Source organism: Salvelinus fontinalis, unplaced genomic scaffold (assembly GCF_029448725.1).
Source record: "Salvelinus fontinalis isolate EN_2023a unplaced genomic scaffold, ASM2944872v1 scaffold_0332, whole genome shotgun sequence".
In the NCBI taxonomy this organism is placed as follows: Eukaryota; Metazoa; Chordata; class Actinopteri; order Salmoniformes; family Salmonidae; genus Salvelinus; species Salvelinus fontinalis.
This window is the reverse complement of record NW_026600541.1, coordinates 150262-174286: the sequence shown is the minus strand read 5'-3', so window position 1 is coordinate 174286 and position 24025 is coordinate 150262. Positions and strand designations below refer to the sequence as shown.

Genomic DNA, 24025 nt, shown 5'->3' with positions numbered 1-24025 from the left:
CTGTGATCAGGCTGCCCACTCAAGAGAAAGCTTTGATCTGTAACCAGTGCCTGCAACCTTGTTCAGGTTATCAATCAACCTACCAGGGTAGTTACAAACAGTAAAGAAATTAAATCATCAACATATTTTGATCATATCTTTACTAATGCTGCAGAAATTTGTTTGAAAGCAGTATCCAAATTCATCGGATGTAGTGATCACAATATAGTAGCCATATCTAGGAAAAGCAAAGTTCCAAAAGGCTGGGCCTACTGTTCTATATAAGAGGTCATACAATTGTTTGTAGTGATTCCTATGTTGTTGATGTTGTTTGGTTATTTTTTTTCACAGTAAATAACTCACGGACACTAGAGAAGCTTTAACCAAGTTTAATTATTCCCAAAGGTTATGTACAGCTGTAATTCAGACATCCCAACATTTGTTCCATCCAGATATATATCTCACTTATGACACTCCTCCTTCTCTCCAATCCTTACATCTTATGGTTCCACAGGAAGAGAGTAAAGAGGGTAACAGGATACCAAACCTTTATCTCCCTGATGAGAATCTGTCCTGACCTCAACCCCTCCTTCATCTAATCCACAGATGGCAGTAAAAACTGTTAAATCCACGTGGATTGATGAGGAATTTAAAAATGGTATGATGAAGAGGGAGGCAAAAGAGATGGCAAATAGGTCTGGCTGTATAACTGATTGGCAAACGTATTGCAAATTGAGAAATCATGTGACTAAACTGAATAAAAAGAAGAAACTACACTATGAAACAAAGATAAATGACATGAAGAATGATTTTAAAAAGCTTTGGAGCACCTTAAATGAAATTTTGGGCAAAAAAATCAACAATGACATGTCACTGGTGTCTGACAACGTGGATGGAAAATGATTGAGGATAATAGCGGCCGATATTTCCACTTCTATTCGCATTATCTTCAATTTAAGCCTACTAGAAAGTGTGTTCCCTCAGGCTTGGAGGGAAGCTAAAGTCATTCCACTACCCAAGAATAGTAAAGCTCCCTTTACTGGCTTAAATAGCCGACCAGTCAACCTGTTACCAACCCTTACATTTAAAAAAATAAATGGTGTTTTGCCAGATACAATGCTATTTTACAGTAAACAAATTGAGACTTTCAGCTTTATAGGGAAGTTCGTTCAACAAGCACAGCACTTACAAATGACTGATTGGCTGATAGAAATTGATGATAAAAATATTGTTGGGGCTGTTTTGTTAGACTTCAGTGCGGCTTTTGACATTATCGATCATAGTCTGCTGCTGAAAAAAACGTATGGCTTTACACCCCCTGCTATATTGTGGATAAAGAGCTTTTTTTTTTTTAAATGTAAACTTTATTTAACTAGGCAAGTCAGTTAAGAACAATAAATTTTTTTCAATGACGGCCTAGGACTGCCTTGTTCAGGGGCAGAACGACAGAGTTTTACCTTGTCAGCTCGGGGATTCGATCCAGCAATGTTTCGGTTACTGGCCTACCGCTCTAACCACTAGGCTACCTGCCGCCCCAGAGACACCTGTCTAACAGAACACAGTGTTCTTTAATGGAAGCCTGTACAACAAAATCAATGTAGAATCAGGAATTCCCCAGGGCAGCTGTTTGGCACCTTCTTTTTCCCAATCTTTACCAACAACATGCCAATGACATTTGAGTAAAGCCAGTGTGTCTATGTATGCGGATGACTCAACACTGTACACGTCAGCTACTACAGCAACTGAAATGACTGCAACACTTAACATAGAGCTGCAGTTAGTTTCAGAATGGGTGGCAAAGAATTAGTTAGTCCTAAATATTTCAGATTACCTTAAGTTACATGGCCTACTATGCTAATTCTGTAGCGGTATTGTTAGAGGGGGGTAAAGATAAAGATTTTGTTGGGGCGCCAGGCAGGTATTAACCCTAGTTATTAAAGTTAGTTATTACCTATTATAACATTATTATTATAAATATGATTAAAACCGAAAGGATGAGAGTAGAATAGATAGAGTAGTGCTTCCAGACACATTCTAAACATGATGGAGTCTTAAAGGAGGACTGTAGCGTCTAATGATGAAACATTATGGAGTCTTAAAGGAGGACTGTAGCATGGAGTCTTAAAGGAGGACTGTAGCATCATGAGGTAGTCACCTGAAATGCATTTCAATTAACATGTGTGCCTTTTTAGAAGTTAAGTTGTGGAATTTCTTTCCTTAACCTGTTTGGGATAGGGGGCAGTATTTTCACATCCAGGTTGAAAGCGTTCCCAAAGTAAACTGCTTGCTACTCAGGCCCAGAAGCTAGGATATGCATATAATTGGTAGATTATATGAAAACACTCTAAAGTTTCTAAAACTGTTAAAATACTGTCTGTGAGTATAACAGAACTTATTTGGCACGTGAAACCCCGAAGACAAACCATCCAGGAGGATTTTTTTGTTGTTGAGGGAACTCTGTTTTCAAATGGCTTTGTGTGGCACTTTTCTGTGGCACTTGGTTGCAGTTCCTATTGCTTCCACTAGATGTCAACAGTCTTTAGAAATTGGTTGATGTTTTTCTTTAGAGAAATGAAGAAGTACGGCTATTCAGAACGAGGGTCCAGCCTAGTGCTCTCTAATGTTTTGATGTGCGCTCCAGGTCACGCGCTTCACGTTGTTTTTATCCGGTATTGAACACAGTTTATCCCATCTTAAATTTTCTCGATTATTTACATTTTAAAATACCTAAAGTTGGATTAGGAAAGTTGTTTGAAATGTTTGGACAGCGTTTACAGGTAACTTAACTTATTAGATATTTGTAGTCATGCTGGGTGAGTTGGAACCTGTGTTTTTTTTATCAAACGCGCCAAATAAATGGACATTTTGGAGATATAACGATGGAATTAATTGAACAAAAGGACCATTTGTGATGTTTATGGGACATATTGGAGTCCCAACAGAAGAAGCTCTTCAAACTTAAGGCACAAATTATATAGTTATTTCTGAGTTTTGTATCGCACCTGGCGGGTTGAAATATGATTGTCATGTGTTTGTTTGATGGGGTGCTGTCCTCAGATAATCGCATGGTTTGCTTTTGCCGTAAAGCCTTTTTGAAATCTGACACGGTGGCTAGATTTTAACCTGTTTGGGCTGCAGGGGCAGTATTGAGTAGCCAGATAAAATGTGCCCATTTCAAACGGCCTCGTACTCAATTCTTGCTCATACAATATGCATATTAGTATTACTATTGGATAGAAAACACTCTCTAGTTTCTAAAACCGTTTGAATTATATCTGTGAGTCAAACAGAACTCATTTGGCACAAACTTCCTGACCAGGAAGTGGAAAGTCTGAAATTGAGGCTCTGTTTTTCTTCCTGCCTATACATGGGCATGAAACGTAAGAGTCTACGTGCACTTCATAGACCTTCCCCTGGATGTCAAGAGGCTGTGAGAGAAGAAATTTTGTGTTTATCTTGGTCTGACGTGGAATACAGGCTCTTTGTATGACGTGTCCCTCATTTCCGGTACTCTGATGGGCGTGCGGTGGACAGTGGGATTGCCTTCTGTTTAGCTGCCGTTATGGACGACTACTATCTCCGGCTTTGATTTTATCTGATACATGTGACCATATCATCGTAAAGTATGTTTTTTCAATATAGTTTAATCAGATTATTGAAATTTTTTCGGGAGTTTTGCCGTGTTCCGTTCTCTGACTTTTTTGACGATGGAGCGATTCGTGCCACCCGGCTAGCGCGCGTGCTAAATGAAGAGGGAAAGTGTCCGTTCTAATTCCAAACAACGACTGTTCTGGACAAAGGACACCTTGTCCAACATTCTGATGAAAGATCAGCAAAAGTAAGAAACATTTTATGATGCTATTTCATATATCTGTCGAACATGTTGTACTAGTCGCCGGCGGCCAACGTTTGGGTACTCTCGCTATACCGAAGCTGCATATCGTAATGAAGTTATTTTTTAGAATTCTAACACTGCGATTTCATTAAGAACTAATGGATCTATCATTTCCTAAACAACATGTATTTTTTAGTTATGTTTATGAAAAGCTATTTGGTCAGAATATGTGTGTCAGAAAAAGTGTCAGGAAAAATCCAGACGTAGTGGGGAAAAGTAGCTAAGTTAGCACACGGTGTAACCATTGATTTCAGCTCTAAATATGCACATTTTCGAACAAAACATAAGTGTATGTATAACCTGATGTTATAGGACTGTCATCTGAGGAAGAAAATCAAGGTTAGTCAAAAATTATATATCTTTTGCTTGTTTGTTACAATTCACAAGATGTGTACCTTTCATATGCTGTATTGGACTTGTTAATGTGTGAAAGTTAAATATTTGTAAAAAATATATTTTGAATTTCGCGCCCTGCACTTGAGCTGGCTGTTGTCATAAGTGTACCGGCGTCGGGCTGCAGCCATAAGAAGTTAATGTGTTTGAGCCAATCAGTTGTGTTGTGACAAGGTAGGGGTGGTATACAGAAGATAGCCCTATTGGGTAAAAGACGAAGTTCATATTATGTCAAGAACAGCTCAAATAAGCAAAGAGAAACAACAGTCCATCATTACTTTAAGGACCATCACAGGAATGGAAAGCCCAGAGTTACTTCTGATGCATAAGTTCATTAGAGTTACCAGCCTTAGAAATTGCAGCCCAAATAAACGCTTCACAAAGTTCAAGTGCTTTGTATCTTGTGCTTTGTATTTTCGACGTAAAAACAAGTTTTGGACTTCCACACAAAATATTTAGAACCACCTGCTTGATTGGAATCTAGCGACGTCTGTGTCTTCAGTGTCCTAGAACTGTCTAGTTTGTGTTCTGACTTGTAAAACAGGATGAATAAAATAAGTAATGTAAACATAGCAGTAATTGCCAGGAAGCTCTACATTTGTTTTAAAATCACACTATAATTGTTAAAACTGGCCTCAGGTTATTGAGAGATCTGATTTAGGATTTACCCTCGTAGCAAGGTTGTTTTATCATGTGGAGGTTTCTATTTAAACATAACACAGTGTCTTTGGCAGGAGAAAGACCAGACTCAGAGGAACCAGAGCCAGGGACGTCCGAACCAGCAAGACGACACCAGTGCTCCCACTGTAGAAAGGGTTGTAACCGGTTATGGGACCTGAAACAACATGAGAGAATACACACAGGGGAGAAGCCTTACCACTGCTCCCAGTGTGGAATTGGTTTTAATCATAAATCACACCTAAAAGATCATGAGATAATACACACAGGGAAGAAGCCTTACCACTGCTCCCAGTGTGGAAAGAGTTTCAAACGGCCTTGGCATCTGAAACAACATGAGAGAATACACACAGGGGAGAAGCCTTACCACTGCTTCCAGTGTGGACAGTGTTTCAAGCGGTCAGGGGAGCTGAAACAACATGACAGAATACACACAGGGGAGAAGCCTTACCACTGCTCCCAGTGTGGACAGTGTTTCAAGCGGTCAGGGGAGCTGAAACAGCATGAGAGAATACACACAGGGGAGAAGCCTTACCACTGCTCCCAGTGTGCACAGTGTTTCAGACAGAAAGGAAACCTGACCCAACACGAGAGAATACACACAGGGGAGAAGCTTTACCACTGCTCCCAGTGTGGAAAGGGTTTCAATCAGCCAGGGTATCTGAAACGGCACGAGAGAATACACACAGGGGAGAAGCCTTACCACTGCTCTCAGTGTGGAAAGTGTTTCAGCTGTTCAGGGGAGCTGAAACAACATGAAATAATACACACAGGGGAGAAGCCTTACCACTGCTCCCAGTGTGGAAAGAGTTTCAATCGGCCAGGGTATCTGAAACTGCACGAGAGAATACACACAGGGGAGAAGCCTTACCACTGCTCTCAGTGTGGAAAGTGTTTCGGCAGTTCAGGGGAGCTGAAACAACATGAAATAATACACACAGTGGAAAAGCCTTACCACTGCTCCCAGTGTGGAAAGGGTTTCAATCGGCCAGGGTATCTGAAACTGCACGAGAGAATACACACAGGGGAGAAGCCTTACCACTGCTCCATGTGTGGAAAGAGTTTTAATCAGAAAAGCAACCTGAACCAACACGAGAAAATACACAGAGGGGAGGAGCCTTACCACTGCTCTCAGTGTGGAAAGTGTTTCGGCAGTTCAGGGGAGCTGAAACAACATGAAATAATACACACAGTGGAGAAGCCTTACCACTGCTCCCAGTGTGGAAAGGGTTTCAATCGGCCAGGGTATCTGAAACTGCACGAGAGAATACACACAGGGGAGAAGCCTTACCACTGCTCCATGTGTGGAAAGAGTTTTAATCAGAAAAGCAACCTGAACCAACACGAGAAAATACACAGAGGGGAGAAGCCTTACCACTCCTCCCAGGGTGCAAAGTTTTTGCCCATTTAGGAAGCCTGAAAGAACGCATGAGACTACACACAGAGGAGAAGGCTTAGAAATTGCTCAGACTGGGAAAACATATTACTCATCACAGTCACTTAAACGTCATGAGAGAATCCACACATAAGAGAAGAATTACTTGTATATTGATATTTCACATCTCATTGACTTAAAATTCATCAGAGAACATACACAGTGCTCCCATTGTCTTATATTGTTGACTGATAATGTGTTTACTTGTTTTTACCATATGAAATTAAATGGTACAAGGTATACTCAAACATATATTTGTTTGTTTTTATTAGAAAACATGAATATAATATGGAGTATGTCACTTTGAATATAAAGTAGATCAGATTCCATGTGTTTAAATGGTCCTTTTTAAAACTCTTTGTGTGTGTTTATCTGGGTGTGTCATTCCTCCAGCACTACAGATAATACAGTGATATTTGGATGTGATGCATTTGTTCCATTGTTTACATTTGCATTGTTGGCCCACTGATGATTTAATGAAATTCAAATATTCAGACTGTAACGGAAAATGTTAATTGTATGTGTGTCCACATAACTGATTATGTGACTAACCTTGTGAAACTGTCCTATTATAAGCTCCTGTTCTTAGGAGTATCATTCTGTGTTGTAAACCAATTTGCACCTGGGTCCTTGTATGAATAAAGTCCCGCCCAGGAACAGGAAACTATAAAGATATGTGCTCATCACCCAATGCTTCAGGAATTCAGACTGTCTACACTGCGCTGTGTAACTGTTATTCTCTCTGAGCTCAGAAATAAAGAATCTTGGTTTGACTTGGACTCCAGCAGATCCTTATTTTATAATATCCACCACAACTCTCCCACGGATTGCTGTTTATTATTGTCTCAATGAAGAGTTCCTCGTTCCACTTTCCTGGGGTCATTTACAAGCCTCCCACTGGTTGAATAAACGTTGTTTCCACGTCATTTCAACAAAACAAATCCACGTGATGATGATAGATGTAGAAAACTGATTGGATTTGTAAAAAGCCATCAACATCCGTTATTTTCTGTTATTTTTCATCCAACTGGCAACCTAAATCCAATGACAGGTGACATTTTGTGTTGATTTCATATTGAATTCACTTTAGTTGACGACTCAAAGAAATGTAAAAAGAAACTAGATGTTGAACTGACGTCTGTGCCCAGTGGGCTGGTTTGAATAAGTAGCAGGTGTTGGATCAATATCCACCTTAGTAGCTAAGTTTCCATGTCATTTGAGACAGATTTTCATGTGAATATTCTAAAATCTGCATAAAACAATATACGCATTTTCCCACCAGAAATGTTTCTATCAAACATACTCATTGCAGATAAAAGGCTTTGCGTGACAAAACTTAAATATAAATATTTGAGCATAAAGGAGTTTCCACCGCCATTTCTTGCTTAAACATTTTTACTGACACAAAAAGACCCCACCATGTAAAACGAACTAACATATCGTCTGTCGGCTTTTATAAAATTGTAAAGGCATATCCTGTTTCCATCAGCCTGGTCATTACTTTTGAAATGGTTGGATCAATATCCACCTTCATGATATGGATGAACCTCTGATAATCAAGTGATATTTAGAATGTCTGAGTAGTTCTATATGATGTCATAATACACCCCTCTGACAATAGGTTGACTGGGGAGGTGATGTACCACAGTCAAAGTCCTGCAATAAGAGCTAAGAGACTAATATTTGTGTAAACTATATAAACTGTTTACAATTTGGCTCATGCATCCTCCCTTCTCTCCCCTGTAATGATTCCCCAGGTTGTTGCTGTAAATGACAATGTGTTCTCAGTTGACTTACCTTGTTAAATAAATAAATAATAACCATGTTTCCAGCCAAAGTTTATTCATTAGGATATATACAAATATGATGATGTCATAGTGATTTCATGACATGTGAATGAACAAGCCTTTTCATACTTTATAACATGGCTATATACAATGCCTTCAGAAAGTATTCAGACCCCTTGACTTTTTTCCACATTTTGTTACGTTACAGCCTTATTCTAAAATGTATTAAATCATTTTTTCCCCTCATCAATCTACACACAATATCCCATAATGACATCACAATATCCCATAATGACATCACAATATCCCATAATGACAAAACAAAAACAGGTCTTTAGAAATTGTTGCTCTTTTTTTTTCTTTTATTTTTTAACAACTGAAAAATAAAATGTTCATAAGTATTCAGACCCTTTACTCAGTACTTTGTTGAAGCACCTTTGGCAGCGATTACAGCATTGAGTCTTCTTGGGTATGACGCTACAAGCTTGGCACACCTGTATTTGGGGAGTTTCTCCCATTCTTCTCTGCAGTCTCTCTCAAGCTCTGTCAGGTTGGATGGGGAGCGTCGCTGCACAGCTATTTTCAGGTCTCTCCAGAGATGTTAGACCGGGTTCAAGTCCGGGCTCTGGCTCGGCCACTCAAGGACATTCAGAGACCAGAGACTTGACCCGAAGCCACTACTGCATTGTCTTGGCTGTGTGCGTTGGGTTGTTGTCCTGTTGGAAGGTGAACCTTCGCCCCCAGTCTGAGGTCCTGAGTGCTCTGGAGCAGGTTTTCATCAAGGATCTCTCTGTACTTTGCTCGGTTCATCTTTCCCTTGATCCTGACTAATCTCCTAGTCCCTGCTGCTGAAAAACATCCCCACAGCATGATGCTGCCACCACCATGCTTCCCCCCAGGGATGGTGCCAGGTTTCCTCCAGACGTGACGCTTGGCATTCAGGCCAAAGAGTTCAATCTTGGTTTCATCAGACGAGAGAATCTGGTTTCTCATGGTCTGAAAGTCCTTTTGGTGCCTTTTGGCAAACTCCAAGTGGGCTGTCATGTGCATTTTACTGAGGGGGGGCTTCCGTCAGGCCACTCTACCATAAAGGCTTGATTGGTGGAGAGGTGGAGAGATGGTTGTCCTTCTGGAAGGTTCTCCCATCTCCACAGAAGAACTCTAGAGCTCTGTCAGAGTGACCATCGGGTTCTTGTTCACCTCCCTGACCAAGGCCCTTCTCCCCCTATTGCTCAGTTTGGCTGTGCCGCCAGCTCAAGGAAGGGTCTTGGTGGTTCCAAACTTCTTCCATTTAAGAATGATGGAGGCCACTGTGTTCTTGGGGACCTTCAATGCTGCAGAAATGTGTTGGGACCCTTCCCAAGATCTGTGCCTCGATCCAATTCTGTCTCGGAGCTCTACAGACAATTCCTTCTACCTCATGGCTTGGTTTTTACTCTGACAGTCTCATATAAAGGGTCTGAATACTTACTGTTATGTAAAGATGGTATATTTTTTATCTTTAATAAATGTTTCTAAAAACCTGTTTTTGCTTTGTCATTTAAATGTTTTATATTTAACTAGGCAAGTCAGTTAAGAACAATTTCTTATTTACAATGACGGCCTACCGCTGAACACTGCCTTGTTCAGGGTCAGAACAACAGAGTTTTACCTTGTCAGCTCAGGGATTCGATCCATCAACCTTATGGTTACTAGCCCAATGCTCTAACCAATAGGCTACCTGCCACCCCAAATGATGGGCTATTGTGTGTAGATTGCTGAATATATATATATATTTTTAAAATCCATTTTCAAATAAGGCTGTAACGTAACAAAATGTGGAAAAAGTCATGGTGTCTGAATACTTTCCGAAGGCACTGTACAAACATCACATTGAATATTCACCTCACTTTTGAAAAGCTCCATGAGGAAGAAAGGATTCCCAGATGATCTTTTAGATGTTCTGTCTTCAGGATGTTCTGGGTTGATGGCTGCTGGAGAGGGGAGGGGCAGTTGAGTGAGCTGGGGCCTTTTATGGCCCTGCCTCTGGGAGCCTCTCAGCTTGTGACATGTTGAGAGAGAGTGAGAGAGGGCCTACCCTTCCTCTGGGAGCCTCTCAGCTTGTGACATGATGAGAGAGAGTGAGAGAGGGCCTACCTGTAAGATATGTGTTATAAACATACTTCTATTTGAAGAGCTTTTTGACCATTCAGGGACCTAATCTCAAACACTCATGAAAACATGAAAAAAATATTCCACATGAAAGACTGAATTTGGTAATAAAAATGATTTTTGACAAGTTATATGCATGAAAATAAAGATGTTAAAAAAAATTGACATTTTGGAGAGTTTTTTGCAGACTATATGAGAGGCCTAAGCCTTGTTGTGGATACATGTCTATAAAGATAGACTGGTATTAGATATCTGATCCATTTTTGGGGCACATGTTGACAAGATGTTGGGGAATCACTGGAGGGGAATGTTGACCAACTGAGCATCTCAGTGTACAGCTCAATAAACACAATAGTAGTTTTGTTACATTTCAGTCTTCTGTGATGAAGTGTCATATTGGGATGTAAACTCAAATATGAATACATTTAAATTGTATCTGACATGGTACTGGTGTCTTCTTTTTTAAGCCCATAACCATGTGTGTGATGTGTAAACAACAAAGGGCACCCCCCCATAAAAAGATCCTGCAACAGAAAGCTGCACAATATGTTGAGTAAAGTATTTTGTTAACCAAGACTATATCAAACCCTACTCCATGTGTTGCCACTATCATGTATCCTACCATGACTATATCCAACCCAACTCCATGTGTTGCCACTATCATGTATCCTACCATGACTATATCCAACTCCATGTGTTGCCTCTATCATGTATCCTACCATGACTATATCCAACCCAACTCCATGTGTTAACACTATCATGTATCCTACCATTACTATATCCAACCCAACTCCATGTGTTGCCACTATCATGTATCCTGCCATTACTATATCCAACCCAACTCCATGTGTTGCCACTATCATGTATCCTACCATGACTATATCAAACCCTAATCCATGTGTTTCCACTATCATATATCCTACCATGACTATATCAAACCCAACTCCACATGTTACCACTATCATGTATCCTACCATGACTATATCAAACCCAACTCCATGTGTTGCCACTATCATGTATCCTACCATGACTATATCCAACCCAACTCCATGTGTTGCCACTATCATGTATCCTACCATGACTATATCCAACCCAACTCCATGTGTTGCCACTATCATGTATCCTACCATTACTAAATCCAACCCTACTCCATGTGTTGCCACTATCATGTATCCTACCATGACTATATCCAACCCAACTCCATGTGTTGCCACTATCATGTATCCTACCATTACTATATCCAACCCTACTCCATGTGTTGCCACTATCATGTATCCTACCATAACTATATCCAACCCAACTCCATGTGTTGCCACTATCATGTATCCTACCATGACTATATCAAACCCTAATCCATGTGTTTCCACTATCATATATCCTACCATGACTATATCAAACCCAACTCCATGTGTTGTCACTATCATGTATCCTACCATGACTATATCCAACCCAACTCCATGTGTTGCCACTATCATGTATCCTACCATGACTATATCCAACCCTACTCCATGTGTTGTCACTATCATGTATCCTACTTGGCTGAAGCTTTGATCCAATGGATGAAGTATTAAGGAGCAGGGAGGTTAAAGGTCACTTCAGGATACAGCTGTTACTCTACAACAGTAAAAATGCAACACTGCTTTACACTCTCCTAGATAATGTGTTACTGTTGGGGGTACTGGAGGACCAGGATTGGTTAACACTGCTCTACACTCTCCTAGATAATGTGTTACTGGTGTAGAGAGGAGTAGGATTGGTTAACACTGCTTTACACTCTCCTAGATAATGTGTTACTGTTGGGGGTAGTGGAGGACCAGGATTGGTTAACACTGCTCTACACTCTCCTAGATAATGTGTTACTGGTGTAGAGAGGAGTAGGATTGGTTAACACTGCTCTACACTATCCTAGATAATGTGTTACTGGTGTAGAGAGGAGTAGGATTGGTTAACACTGCTCTACACTCTCCTAGATAATGTATTACTGGTGTAGAGAGGAGTAGGATTGGTTAACACTGCTCTACACTCTCCTAGATAATGTGTTACTGGTGTAGAGAGGAGTAGGATTGGTTAACACTGCTCTACACTCTCCTAGATAATGTGTTACTGGTGTAGAGAGGAGTAGGATTGGTTAACACTGCTTTACACTCTCCTAGATAATGTGTTACTGTTGGGGGTAGTGGAGGACCAGGATTGGTTAACACTGCTCTACACTCTCCTAGATAATGTGTTACTGGTGTAGAGAGGAGTAGGATTGGTTAACACTGCTCTACACTATCCTAGATAATGTGTTACTGGTGTAGAGAGGAGTAGGATTGGTTAACACTGCTCTACACTCTCCTAGATAATGTATTACTGGTGTAGAGAGGAGTAGGATTGGTTAACACTGCTCTACACTCTCCTAGATAATGTGTTACTGGTGTAGAGAGGAGTAGGATTGGTTAACACTGCTCTACACTCTCCTAGATAATGTGTTACTGGTGTAGAGAGGAGTAGGATTGGTTAACACTGCTCTACACTCCTAGATAATGTGTTACTGGTGTAGAGAGGAGTAGGATTGGTTAACACTGCTCTACACTCTCCTAGATAATGTGTTACTGGTGTAGAGAGGAGTAGAAAGGATGCAGTCTCAGGTTTGGAAAGACTGAATTTATTTCAGCACCAACAGATCAAAGCGGAACAAAACCCAAACGTGGTTGTGCTCAAATGATATCTTCATTAACAAAAAGGCACAGGGTGAACTATATAAAGTACTCAGGAAATAGTAGGAGAGATTCCTCTCAGGAAAACAAGTAACATTTACAATGACCGACAAAAAGACAAAATGGCAGAGGGAGTGTATATATACAGTGATAGAGGGGCGATTGGAACCAGGTGTGTGTAATGATGATGAGACAAGTCCGGGGGTTGATGAGTGAAGGGCGTTGGACAGCAGTAGGTTCGGCAGCAGCTAGAAGGCCGGGGGTTGATGAGTGAAGGGCGTTTGACAGCAGTAGGTTCGGCAGCAGCTAGAAGGCCGGCAACGTTGAATGCCTGAGCTGGACAGGAGGGGGAGCCAAAGCGAAGTCTGGTGTGACATAATGAGAGAAAATCAATAGAATATTTAATATATTTTCTCAAATTCCGTTTTCTCTGTTTAGCAATTCCAGGTCTCTGATTTGTCTCTGTTTTTCGCTCTCAAAATCACATTGTTAATAGAAAAACAACAAAAAGAGACCACTTTTGTCGTCTGAGAAAAATCTAAGACATTTTCATTTTTGGGTGTAGATACCTTTTAATTCAAGTGCCACCAGCAAGAGCCTTGTTTCGTTAGTGTTGTCTCTGTAGCACACATGTGATTGCAGAGTTTGCTGAACAAATCACAACTGGATTGATGCAAATAATCATGATATCATTCTGCCAGGTAGGCATAGACTACTTTGTAGTTAACATTTAATTGACAAAGTTTTTTGGGAAAGCTTTTCCATCAACCAGAAGATGGTTGTCATTAGCATCATCGCTAACAGCTACACATAGTGGTAGACAAATGCACTCAGACAGGGGCATTTCCTGGCTGTTTCCTCTTCAGAAAGTTGAAGGAAAATACAAATCACTTAGGTGAATTTAAAAACGACTTGCAGGCAGTGGGTTAAAAATAACTATGACAAAAAATGAATACAAATTATACCACCACCCAAAAGGGCACTTTAGAGCCTGGAAGGGTAAAGGGGCATGTGCTCTACACAGGTAGAGTCCTATCTGTCCATGTTTCCTTTTGCAAAGTGGGCACTGCTTCATGTGGCAACACCAACACTCACCTAAATATCCCATATGCCACTGGGTGAGAAGTTTTCATTGTTTTTGGGCAGAATTATGTGAGGTGTTGTTAGCGATGAGCCTTGGTCAATTTGACGAGGATGGCATATTCCAAGCTAATGTCGCCCTCTTCAATCTGTCACCTAATCCGCTTCAATCTGTCACCTAATGGGCAGGTCAGCCCTGGAGGAAGGTTTTGGCTCTAAGAAGTAAGTTAACATAACATCTGGTTGTTTTTAAATTACTTTTTTTGACATTGCTTTATTTTTGTTCCAATCTGTGTTACCCACTCCAGTCAGCAGATGGCAATGTGAATATTTCAGGTAATGCTTCTTGCGTGACGTATAATTTAATGGACGGGGCGGGAGGCTTCTTCAACAGCGACAAAAGGCCTCTGATTCAACCAACGCGGTGGTTTGCTAGCGAACATAAAACCGGAGCATTTAAGCTCTTTAGACTAATCCTGTGTATATTAATCTTGGTGTTTAGAACACAATTCTGTTTACGTATCTACTAGTTCATTTTAACGTAATTTGCTTCTTAAATTAGCGAATGTGTTAACTTCATACTGCACCAGGCTAATCGCCCAGAGCATAAACTCACTAAACTAGACGGAGAAAAGAAGTTCTGGTGAAAGGAGAGGAAGAAGCTTTCAGAATGAAAAATTAGGAAGATTCCGTAACATTGAAGGAGGAGAATGTAGTGAAAGACGAGGAAGAACCTTTCAGAATAAAAAAGGAGGAAGATGCCGTAACATTGAAGGAGGAGAATGTAGTGAAAGAAGAGGAAGAACCTTTTGGAGTAAAAGAGGAAGAGGAGGCTATCTCAATAAAAGAGGAGGAAGACGTTTTGGAAGTGAAAAGGGAGGAGGAGGAGTCAGAATATCCGATTACCATCAGTGAGTACTGTCTTAAAAACAGGGGCACAAACAGCAGTTGTTGAACTGTGGGGTTTTAAAGGGGGATTCTACTGAAGTTCTACACTTGAATATGTTGTTCAGTACTGCCATTGGTACATATATTTTTTTAAATTAGATTTATTTCATTCTCCATGTGGTCTATATTGAAGCGCACTTCATCTTGTATAACAGGATTTTACAATCCAATTCTGGTGCATAATTTCTACATAAAATATCAAAGGAATGGGGCCTCCCGGGTGGCGCAGTGGTCTAGAGCCGCAGTGCTAGCTGCGCCACCAGAGTCTCTGGGTTCGCGCCCAGGCTCTGTCGAAGCCGGGCGCGACCGGGAGGTCCGTGGGGCGAGGCACAATTGGCCTAGCGTCGTCCGGGTTAGGAAGGGTTTGGCCGGTAGGGTTATCCTTGTCTCATCGCGCACCAACGACTCCTGTGGCGGGCCGGGCGCAGTGCACGCTAACCAAGGTCGCCAGGTGCACGATGTTTCCTCCGACACATTGGTGCGGCTGGCTTCCGGGTTGGATGCACGCTGTGTTAAGAAGCAGTGCGGCTTGGTTGGGTTGTGTTTCGGAGGACGCATGGCTTTCGACCTTCGTCTCTCCCGAGCCCGTACGGGAGTTGTAGCGATGAGACAAGATAGTAACTACTAACAATTGGATACCATAATTGGGGAGAAAAAGGGGGTAAAATGTAAAAAAAAATTAACTGCCCGAGTTACATCAGGAACGCACAACCCCTCCATCAGTGCTCAGACAGCCTATTGCGGACAAAGAGAGAGTGGACTCAGGGCTTGTAGGCCTGTGTTAAGGCAGGTCATCACCAGACAGACCCAGCTGGACCAGACTGGACTGGCAAAAAGTGCTCTTCACTGACGAGTTGTGGTTTTGTATCACCAGGGGTGATGATCGGATTTGCGTTTATCGTCGAAGGATAAATGAGCGTTACACTGAGGCCTATACTCTGGATCGGGATCGATTTGGAGGTGGAGGGTCCGTCATGGTCTGGGGCGGTGTCACAGGAACATCATCGGACTGAGCTTGTTGTCATTGCAGGCAATCTCAACGCTGTGCGTTACAGGGAAGACATCCTCCTCCCTTATGTGGTACCCTTCCTGCAGGCTCATCCTGACATGACCCTCCAGCATGACAATGCCACCAGCCATACTGCTCATTCTGTGCATGATTTCCTGCAAGACAGGAATGCCAGTGTTCTGCCATGGCCAGCAAAGAGCCCGGATCTCAATCCCATTGAGCATGTCTGGGACCTGTTGGATCGGAGGGTGAGGGCTTGGGCCATTCCCCCCAGAAATGTCCGAACTTGAAGGTGTCTTGGTGGAAGAGTGGGGTAACATCTCACAACTAGAACTGGCAAATCTGGTGCAGCCCATGAGGAGATGCACTGCAGTACTTAATGCAGCTGATGGCCACACCAGATACTGACTGTTACTTTTCATTTTGAACCCCCCTTTGTTCAGGGACACATTATTCCATTTCTGTTAGTCACATGTCTGTGAAACTTGTTCAGTTTATGTCTGTTGTTGAATCTTGTGTAAATATTTGTATGAACATATGTTAAGTTTGCTGAAAATAAACGCAGTTGACAGTGAGAGGACGTTTCTTTTTTAGCTGAGTTTATATATAGTTACTATCAGTTTTAGGAACATCTACCCAAAACATTTCACCCTATTTTTTACTTTACCCAAAAAGTTCACGACATCAGCGTTTAGTCAAAATGTTGAACATTTGTGAACGTCTAAATAAATTGGCCTTTTAAATAGCGTTTCGAACCCTTTCGACAACGGGGAGATGTTACTGATGTGCTTTGTCTTCGACGTAAAAACAAGTTTTAGACTTCCACTTAAAATTACTTTACTTATTTTTGGTTTAAGGAAGTGTGTAGGTTGGATTCTGTATCATACAGCTATGAAGGTTATATATTAAGAACCACCTACTCGATAGGAATCCAGCGATGTCTGTGTCTTGAGTGTCCTAGAACTGTTTAATTTGTGTTCTGACTTGTAAAAACAGAATGAATAAAATAAGTAATGTAAACATATCAGTAATTACCAGGAAGCTCTACAACATTTGTTTTAAAATCACACAAAGATTAAAACTGGCCTCAGATTATTGAGGGATCTGATTAGGATTTACCCTCGTAGCAAGGCCGTTTTATCATGTGGAGGTTTCATTCAGGTCTCTATTTAAATAAACACTCTGTCTTTGACAGGAGAAAGACCAGACTCCGAGGAACCAGAGCCAGAGACGTCCAAACCAGCAAGAGGACACCACTGCTCCCACTGTGGAAAGGGTTGTAACCACTTAAGTGGCCTGAAAAGACATGAGAGAATACACACAGGGGAGAAGCCTTACCACTGCTCCCAGTGTGGAAAAAGTTTTGCCCAGTTATGTAACCTGAAAACACACGAGAGAATACACACAGGGGAGAAGCCTTACCACTGCTCCCAGTGTGAAAAGAGTTTTAAGGAGTTGGGTAACCTGAGAAGACATGAGATAAACCACACAGGAGGTAAGGGTGTAGGCTGTTGAACAGTAGGACATAGGACAGGAGAATTCCCAATACATGGTGGGACAGATGAGTCCAAATTTAATTTCAACCGCCATGTCTTTGTGAGATGCAGAGTAGGTGAACGGATGATCTCCGCATGTGGGGTTCCCACCGTGAAGCATAGAGGAGGAGATGTGTGGGTGCTTTGCTGTTGACACTGTCAGTGATTTTATTTTGAGTTAATGGCACACTTAACCAGCATGGCTACCACAGCATTCTGCAGCGATATCCCGTCTGTTTTGGGCTTAGTGGGACTATCATTTGTTTTTCAACAGGACAATGACCCAACACACCTCCAGGCTGTGTAAGGGCTATTTGACAAAGAAGGAGAGTGTTGGAGTGCTGCATCAGATGACCTGGCCTCCACAATCACCTGACCTCAATCCAATTGAGCTGGTTTGGGATGAATTGGACCGCAGAGGTTAGGAAAAGTGGCCAACAGCATTATCAGCATGTGTTGGAACTCCTACAAGACTGTTGGAAAAGCATTCCAGGTGAAGCTGGTTGAGAGAATGCCAAGAGTGTGCAAAGCTGTCATCAAGGCAAAAGGTGGCAAGTTTGAAGAATCTAAAATATATTTTGATTTATTTAACACTTTTTTTGGTTACTGATTCCATATGTGTTATTTCATAGTGAAAATAAAGAAAAACCCTTGAATGAGTAGGTGTGTCCAAACTTTTGACTGGTGCTGTCCGTAAAATCCCCTGGCAACCACCTCAATGGACATTCCTGCAGTCAGCATGCCAATTGCCCGCTGTGTTGTGTGACTCAGTTGGTAGAGCATGGCGCTTGCAACGCCAGGGTTGTGGGTTCATTCCCCACGGGGGGACCAGGATGAATATGTATGAACTTTCCAATTTGTAAGTCGCTCTGGATAAGAGCGTCTGCTAAATGACTTAAATGTAAAATGTAAAATGTGTGACAGAACTGCACATTTTTGTGGCCTTTTATTGTCCCCGGCACAAGGTGCACATGTGTAATGATAATGCTGTTTAATCAGATTCTTGATATGCCACACCTGTCAGGTGGATGGATTATCTTGGCAAAGGATAAATGTTCACTATCAGGGATGTACCACTGCTCCCATTGTGGAAAGAGTTTTAACATGTTAGGAAACATGAAATATCATGAGCGAAATACACACAGGGGAGAAGCCATACCATTGCGTTCAGTGTGGAAGGAGTTTTACGGAGTTAGTGAAGCAGAAAGCTCATACACACAGGGAGCGTATACACACAGGGAGAAAGAAGCCTTACAAATTTCACTTTTCAATCCAAGGTGCTACCCAGAACGAAGGCACCGTCCACCAGACAGACTGGACTTATAAACAAACAAACAAAAACTAATTGTTCAAGTTCAAATTAAAAGATGCAAAACAACTACAACAAGTTCTGGGACATGTTTCAGTTGTGGTTTGGTTAAAGTCTGATTGAATAAGAGAAGGAATGTTCTGTTAATTACTGATGTCCCCTTTAAGAACGGAGCACCCTTGGTCATGCGCAGTGTTGTTCTATGTTAATCTGGTACTAACTCGTTTTAGTAAATGTGAAGCTGCAGTTCCATTCCTTGTATGCGGAGTCTTATGATATAAATAAGTAATAAGAGCTAAGACAAAGAGACACGACAGTTATTATAGAAATATTTGCGCATAAAGCCGTTTCCACAGCCATTTCTCGCTTAGACATTTTTACTGACACAAAAAGACAACTAACAACTTGTCAAACAAACTAACAAATTGTCTGTTGGCATTTATAAAAGTGCATATCCTGTTTCCGTCAGCCCGGTCATTACTTTTGAAATGGTTGGATCAATATCCACCTTCATGATATGGATGAAGCCTGATTTGGAATGTCTGAGTAGTTCTATCTGATGTCATAATACACCCCTCTGATAATCAAGTGATATTTGGAATGTCTGAGTAGTTCAATCTGATGTCATAATTCACTCCTCTGATAATCATATGATATTTGGAATGTCTGAGTAGTTCAATCTGATGTCATAATTCACTCCTCTGATAATCATATGATATTTGGAATGTCTGAGTAGTTCTATCTGATGTCATAATACACCCCTCTGATAATCATATGATATTTGGAATGTCTGAGTAGTTCTATCTGATGTCATAATTCACTCCTCTGATAATCATATGATATTTGGAATGTCTGAGTAGTTCTATCTGATGTCATAATACACCCCTCTGATAATCATATGATATTTGGAATGTCTGAGTAGTTCTATCTGATGTCATAATACACCCCTCTGATAATCAAGTGATACTTGGAATGTCTGAGTAGTTCTATATGATGTCATAATACACCCCAGTCAGTGTTGTTGAGCAGAGAATCAACCAGAGAATCAACCAGATTGATTCACAGTCAGTGTTGTTGAGCAGATAATCAACCAGGATGTCCATGTCGAAAGTCATTCAGGTGCATAATACAATGTTTTTCTTCTATTCTGTTATTCAATTAGAAAATGTAGTCTGAATGAGAACAAGCACATCTGTGAGCGTTATGCATTATAACATCGATTGACTAAATGATGACGTTGACAGCTTTGTAGTAAAACCAGGGTTGGAGTTAATTCCATTTCAATTCCAGTCAATTCAAGAAGTAAACCAAATTCCAATTCCACATATTCCTCATTGAAAACCATAGAAGAGAATTGGCATTTTCAGTTTACTTCCTGAATGCTGAATGGCAGTGAGATGCCATCCTCCTTCTCACATCCAGCCTGTTCCTGATATTCTGGTCTACATACACAATCACTTACAGTGCATTCGGGAGGTATTCAGACCTCCTGACTTTTTCCACATTTTGTTATGTTACAGCCTTATTCTAAAATTGATTAAATTGGGATGTTTTCCTCTTCAATCTACACACAACACCCCATAATGATAAAGCAAAGACAGGGTTTTAGAAATTTTTGCAAATGTATTTTATAATTAAAAACTGAAATATAACATTTACATAAGTATTCAGACCCTTTACTCAGTACTTTGTTGAAGCATCTTTGGCAGCAATTACAGCCTAGAGTATTCTTGGGTACACCTGTATTTTTGGCTGGGTCACTCAAGGACATTCAGAGACTTGTCCCGAAGCCACTTCTGCGTCCACGTCCACACTGTATTGGCTGTGTGCTTAGGATTGTTGTTCTGTTGGAAGGTGAACCTTTGCTCCAGTCTGTTCATCTTTCCCTCGATCATGACTAGTCTCCCAGTCCCTGCCGCTGAAAAACAACCCCACAGCATGATGCTGCCACCACAATGCTTCACCGTATTTGCTCTATTGTTTACAGGATGATTTGTATCTTATAGAGCGTGGCTTTAAGGGAGTAGTATGGTCACATCTAGATAAAAACGAATGTGAAAAATGAACAGAGCAAATGTGTTTTAACACACTACCTATTCATGGAAGTATTTATTAATCATCCACATGTTCATATTAAGCTTCTACTTCTATGTACAGGAATGTATTATTTGTAAGACGTAAGAGAAAAAACATCAGCTTATTGTTAAATTATTATGACGTTCTTTCCAATACAAAAGTGTAGTAACTTGTTTCCAAACTGCGTTACCCACTCCAGTCAGCAGATGGCGGATGTGCAATCTTTCAGACGATGCTTCTTGCGTGACGTATAATTTACTGGACGGGTCGCTTCTTCAGGAACAACAACGCGGCTACTCTTTCAACCGCCTCGGTAGCTTGCTAGCCAACATAAAACTGAAAGATTGACGCTTTAGACCACGTTTATGTACATTAGCTAATCTCACTGTTGTAAACATAATTCTGTAGACGTATTAACTGGTTAACTTTAACCTAATTTGCTTGTTCAATTTGCAAACTTGTTAAAGATTGATGCTGAGCCTAGCACTAGGCTAGTCGCTAATGCTAGCTAGCTAACATCCCCGACCATGAGTTCACTAAACTACTCCTCCCCTGCTAAAGAAGAGGAGGTCTGCTGGACGGAGAAAGAAGCTCTGGCGCTGAACATTGTCGTGAAAGAAGAAGAGGAGGGTATTACAGTGAAAGGAGAGAAAGAACCTTTCAGAATGAAAAAGGAGGAAGAGGAGGTTGTTATAGTGAAGGAGGAAGAGGCTGTTATAGTGAAGGAAGAAGAGGCTGTTATAGTGAAGGAAGAAGAGGCTGTTATAGTGAAGGAAGAAGAGGCTGTTATAGTGAAGGAAGAAGAGGCTGTTATAGTGAAGGAAGAAGAGGCTGTTATAGTGAAGGAAGAAGAGGCTGTTATAGTGAAGGAAGAAGAGGCTGTTATAGTGAAGGAAGAAGAGAAAGAACCTTTCAGAATGAAAAATGAGGAGGAAGAGGAGGCTATCTCAATAAAGGTGAAGGAGGAAGACGTTTTTGGAGTGAAAGAGGATGAGACAGAAGATCCGATTAACACCAGTGAGTACTTTCTTAAACATGGGCACAAACTATGCAGTTGTTGAACTAATGTGTGGTTTTAAGGGGCATTCTACTGAAGTTCTATACTTGAATATGTTTCGAGCAAGGATGCCAACAAACAACGCATACACAGTTGTATAGCGGCAGAATAGGATACCGGGTAGGGAGTGGGCTATTTCATAAAGTCTTTCACTCACCACGTTTATTCTGAAAAATGTCTGTCCTCACTCTGGTAGCCTATGGACAAACATTAAGAATAAGCTACATGGTGAGTTGATGCCCTTTTGGCAGCTAGTTAGCTAGGTGAATTGATCATGCTACTTTGTATGCGTTGTTTGTTGGCATCCTTGTCATTTACGAAGTTTTTTGAACAGATTCCTGTTGGAACGTTCCACAAACTATACCCACCCGTTTCCTACTGTATACATTCTTAAAGGTTCAGTCTGCCATTGGTACATTTATTTTGGGGACTTTTAAATTAGATGTATTGAATTCTCCATGTGGTCTATATTAAAGTTCCCCTCATCTAATATAACAGGCTTTTAAAATTCAATATTGTTGCATAATTTCTACTTAAAATATCAAAGGGACACAAAAGGCACCCATTTAGTAGAACGACCCTTTAACATTTGCATCACAAACAATATTTTATAGGCCCTTTTTAGACACATTCATGCCTATTGTAAGACCCAATGAATCACAGTGGTGGAAAAAGTACCCAATTGTCATACTTGAATATAAGTAAAGATACCTTAATAGAAAATGACTCAAGTATACGTGAAAGTCACCCTTTTACATTTGCATCACAAACAATATATTTAAAAATCATGATGAAAGTTACCATTTTTTTTGAGACCCTATGATTGTAATAGACGGTTATAAGTTGACTGTCTGTTTGATGTTGTCATTCAAGCAGGAGAGAGACGTGACTATGGTGGATCCTCTGGGGAGCCTCAACAACATCCTGATACTGACGAGTCAGAGAAGAGTCTCTCCAGAACAGAACACCAGATGGTACAGCTTGGTCTGGTCTAGCATACAGCTTGCTCTATCTGGGTCTGGGCTGGGTTTCTGTAAAGCACTTCATGACAACAGTGACATCAGCATCCATAATGTTATGTGTCTGTGTCCCCTCTTTATGGTTACCAGGACAACACTAGCCCTTCCTCCCTCCTGGAGTCCCCGTGTCGTGCCTCTCCCGGTAGCACCTTACTGCTGGGTATGAAGAAGTTGTCTGTGTTGCTGGTGGACTGCAGGAAAACAACGGGGCTGAGTGGAACTGTGAGAGGAGGAGAAGAGAAGAAAGGATCAGATTTGACTCATCAAAGTAAGTGTTGTAGTTTAGTTTGAACAAATGAAATAGATCTGCCCACTAGTATCTGTTACCAGGACAACCAGCAGAGGTCTGTTAGTTGACAGGAAGATAGACTGGTGGATATGGATGTTATGAATATCATAACACTGAAAAAGGATTCTGCCAATGAAAAGAGAGAAACCAATAGACCATATAAAACCTTGATGAAAGTTAGCTTTGGAGAGAAAGTTTCAATGATCCGTTGTAAGGTGCAAATTTTACAAAAACTTTTTCTTAAAACATTATGGATGTTACATTGCCTGTCCCAGTCAACCCCCCTATCTTTACAAGACTGTAGAACAGGCAAACTAAACTCCAGACACTGTTAATGAATTAACTAATACTGGAGGAAAGCTGTGATCAGGCTGCCCACAAAAGAGAAAGCTTCGAACTGTAACCAGTGCCTGCAACCTTGATCAGGTTATCAATCAACCTACCAGGGTAGTTACAAACAGTACAGAAATGAAATCATCAACATATTTTGATCATATCTTTACTAATGCTGCAGAAATGTGTTTGAAAGCAGTATCCAGATTCATTGGATGTAGTGATCACAATATAGTAGCCATATCTAGGAAAACCAAAGTTCCAAAAGTCTGGGCCTAATGTGCTATGTAAGAGGTCATGCAATTGTTTGTAGTGATTCCTATGTTGTTGATGTTGTTTGGTTCTTTTTTTTC

General features: G+C 40.9%; 1 protein-coding gene across 1 annotated transcript in view; it reads left to right on the top strand.

Moving 5' to 3' along the window:
• LOC129845656 (zinc finger protein 184-like) overlaps window positions 1-24025 on the top strand; it is a 32785-nt gene that overhangs the window by 1849 nt on the left and 6911 nt on the right. Inside the window, exons 4-7 of the mRNA XM_055913524.1 lie at window positions 4990-6353; window positions 21493-21991; window positions 22905-23005; window positions 23141-23318. Coding sequence (XP_055769499.1) covers window positions 4990-6353; window positions 21493-21991; window positions 22905-23005; window positions 23141-23318 — 2142 coding nt within the window. The remainder of the gene's footprint in view (window positions 1-4989; window positions 6354-21492; window positions 21992-22904; window positions 23006-23140; window positions 23319-24025) is intronic.